This window comes from Oncorhynchus gorbuscha, unplaced genomic scaffold, assembly GCF_021184085.1.
Source record: "Oncorhynchus gorbuscha isolate QuinsamMale2020 ecotype Even-year unplaced genomic scaffold, OgorEven_v1.0 Un_scaffold_10966, whole genome shotgun sequence".
Classification (NCBI taxonomy): domain Eukaryota; kingdom Metazoa; phylum Chordata; class Actinopteri; order Salmoniformes; family Salmonidae; genus Oncorhynchus; species Oncorhynchus gorbuscha.
The window spans coordinates 7,501-10,278 of NW_025753628.1; the positions used below are offsets into that span (position 1 = coordinate 7,501).

The 2,778-nt window shown below is 48.0% G+C and overlaps 1 protein-coding gene across 1 annotated transcript in view; it reads left to right on the top strand.

Moving 5' to 3' along the window:
• LOC124030372 overlaps window positions 1-204 on the top strand; it is a gene marked incomplete at its 3' end in the record, with an annotated part of 7,532 nt that extends 7,328 nt beyond the window's left edge. The window contains 1 exon segment of the mRNA XM_046341742.1: window positions 24-204. Within this exon segment, the coding sequence (XP_046197698.1) occupies window positions 24-204 (181 nt within the window).
• Between the last annotated feature and the right edge of the window lie 2,574 nt (window positions 205-2,778).

Sequence of the window (2,778 nt, forward strand, 5' to 3'; positions counted from 1 at the left end):
CTCCCTCCCTCTCTCCCCTCCAGTTCCCAGTATGGCTGGGCGGTCAGCGAGGTCAGCCTGGCGGAGTGTGTGTTGGATTCTGGGAAAGCCAGTGACCTGTCAGTGTGCAGCTGGCCCATAGAACCCATACAGTGGACACCCTTCCCCCTGCTACAGCAACTATCCTCTACACACAGAACCACCCCGGGACCTATTAGGAGGGAGGTACCTACAGATTACCACCTATTAGGAGGGAGGTACCTACAGATTACCACCTATTAGGAGGGAGGTACCTAGAGATTACCACCTATTAGGAGGGAGGTACTTAGAGATTACCACCTATTAGGAGGGAGGTACCTAGAGATTACCACCTATTAGGAGGGAGGTACCTACAGATTACCACCTATTAGGAGGGAGGTACCTACAGATTATCACCTATTAGGAGGGAGGTACTTAGAGATTACCACCTATTAGGAAGGAGGTACCTAGAGATTACCACCTATTAGGAGGGAGGTACTTAGAGATTACCACCTATTAGGAGGGAGGTACCTAGAGATTACCACCTATTAGGAGGGAGGTACCTACAGATTACCACCTATTAGGAGGGAGGTACCTAGAGATTACCACCTATTAGGAGGGAGGTACCTAGAGACCTATTAGGAGGGAGGTACCTAGAGATTACCACCTATTAGGAGCGAGGTACCTAGAGATTACCACCTATTAGGAGCGAGGTACCTAGAGATTACCACCTATTAGGAGGGAGGTACTTAGAGACCTATTAGGAGGGAGGTACCTAGAGATTACCACCTATTAGGAGGGAGGTACCTACAGATTACCACCTATTAGGAGGGAGGTACCTACAGATTACCACCTATTAGGAGGGAGGTACCTAGAGATTACCACCTATTAGGAGGGAGGTACCTAGAGATTACCACCTACTAGGAGGGAGGTACCTAGATATTACCACCTATTAGGAGGGAGGTACCTAGAGATTACCACCTATTAGGAGGGAGGTACCTAGAGATTACCACCTACTAGGAGGGAGGTACCTAGAGATTACCACCTATTAGGAGGGAGGTACCTAGAGATTACCACCTATTAGGAGGGAGGTACCTAGAGATTACCACCTATTAGGAGGGAGGTACCTAGAGATTACCACCTATTAGGAGGGAGGTACCTAGAGATTACCACCTATTAGGAGGGAGGTACCTAGAGATTACCACCTATTAGGAGGGAGGTACCTAGAGACCTATTAGGAGGGAGGTACCTAGAGATTACCACCTACTAGGAGGGAGGTACCTAGAGATTACCACCTATTAGGAGGGAGGTACCTAGAGATTACCACCTATTAGGAAGGAGGTACCTAGAGATTACCACCTACTAGGAGGGAGGTACCTAGAGATTACCACCTATTAGGAGGGAGGTACCTAGAGATTACCACCTATTAGGAGGGAGGTACCTAGAGATTACCACCTATTAGGAGCGAGGTACCTAGAGATTACCACCTATTAGGAGGGAGGTACCTAGAGATTACCACCTATTAGGAGGGAGGTACCTAGAGATTACCACCTACTAGGAGGGAGGTACCTAGAGATTACCACCTATTAGGAGGGAGGTACCTAGAGATTACCACCTATTAGGAGGGAGGTACCTAGAGATTACCACCTACTAGGAGGGAGGTACCTAGAGATTACCACCTATTAGGAGGGAGGTACCTAGAGATTACCACCTATTAGGAGGGAGGTACCTAGAGATTACCACCTATTAGGAGGGAGGTACCTAGAGATTACCACCTATTAGGAGGGAGGTACCTAGAGATTACCACCTATTAGGAGGGAGGTACCTAGAGATTACCACCTATTAGGAGGGAGATACCTAGAGACCTATTAGGAGGGAGGTACCTAGAGATTACCACCTACTAGGAGGGAGGTACCTACAGATTACCACCTATTAGGAGGGAGGTACCTACAGATTACCACCTATTAGGAGGGAGGTACCTAGAGATTACCACCTATTAGGAGGGAGGTACCTACAGATTACCACCTATTAGGAGGGAGGTACCTACAGATTACCACCTATTAGGAGGGAGGTACCTAGAGATTACCACCTATTAGGAGGGAGGTACCTAGAGATTACCACCTACTAGGAGGGAGGTACCTAGAGATTACCACCTATTAGGAGGGAGGTACCTAGAGATTACCACCTATTAGGAGGAGGTACCTAGAGATTACCACCTACTAGGAGGGAGGTACCTAGAGATTACCACCTATTAGGAGGAGGTACCTAGAGATTACCACCTACTAGGAGGGAGGTACCTAGAGATTACCACCTATTAGGAGGGAGGTACCTAGAGATTACCACCTATTAGGAGGGAGGTACCTAGAGATTACCACCTATTAGGAGGGAGGTACCTAGAGATTACCACCTATTAGGAGGGAGGTACCCTAGGAGAGATTACCACCTACTAGGAGGGAGGTACCTAGAGATTACCACCTATTAGGAGGGAGGTACCTAGAGATTACCACCTATTAGGAAGGAGGTACCTAGGTACCACCTACTAGGAGGGAGGTACCTAGAGATTACCACCTATTAGGAGGGAGGTACCTAGAGATTACCACCTATTAGGAGGGAGGTACCTAGAGATTACCACCTATTAGGAGACCTATTAGGGGAGGTACCTAGAGATTACCACCTATTAGGAGGGAGGTACCTAGAGATTACCACCTATTAGGAGGGAGGTACCTAGAGACCTATTAGGAGGGAGGTACCTAGAGATTACCACCTATTATGAGGGAGGTA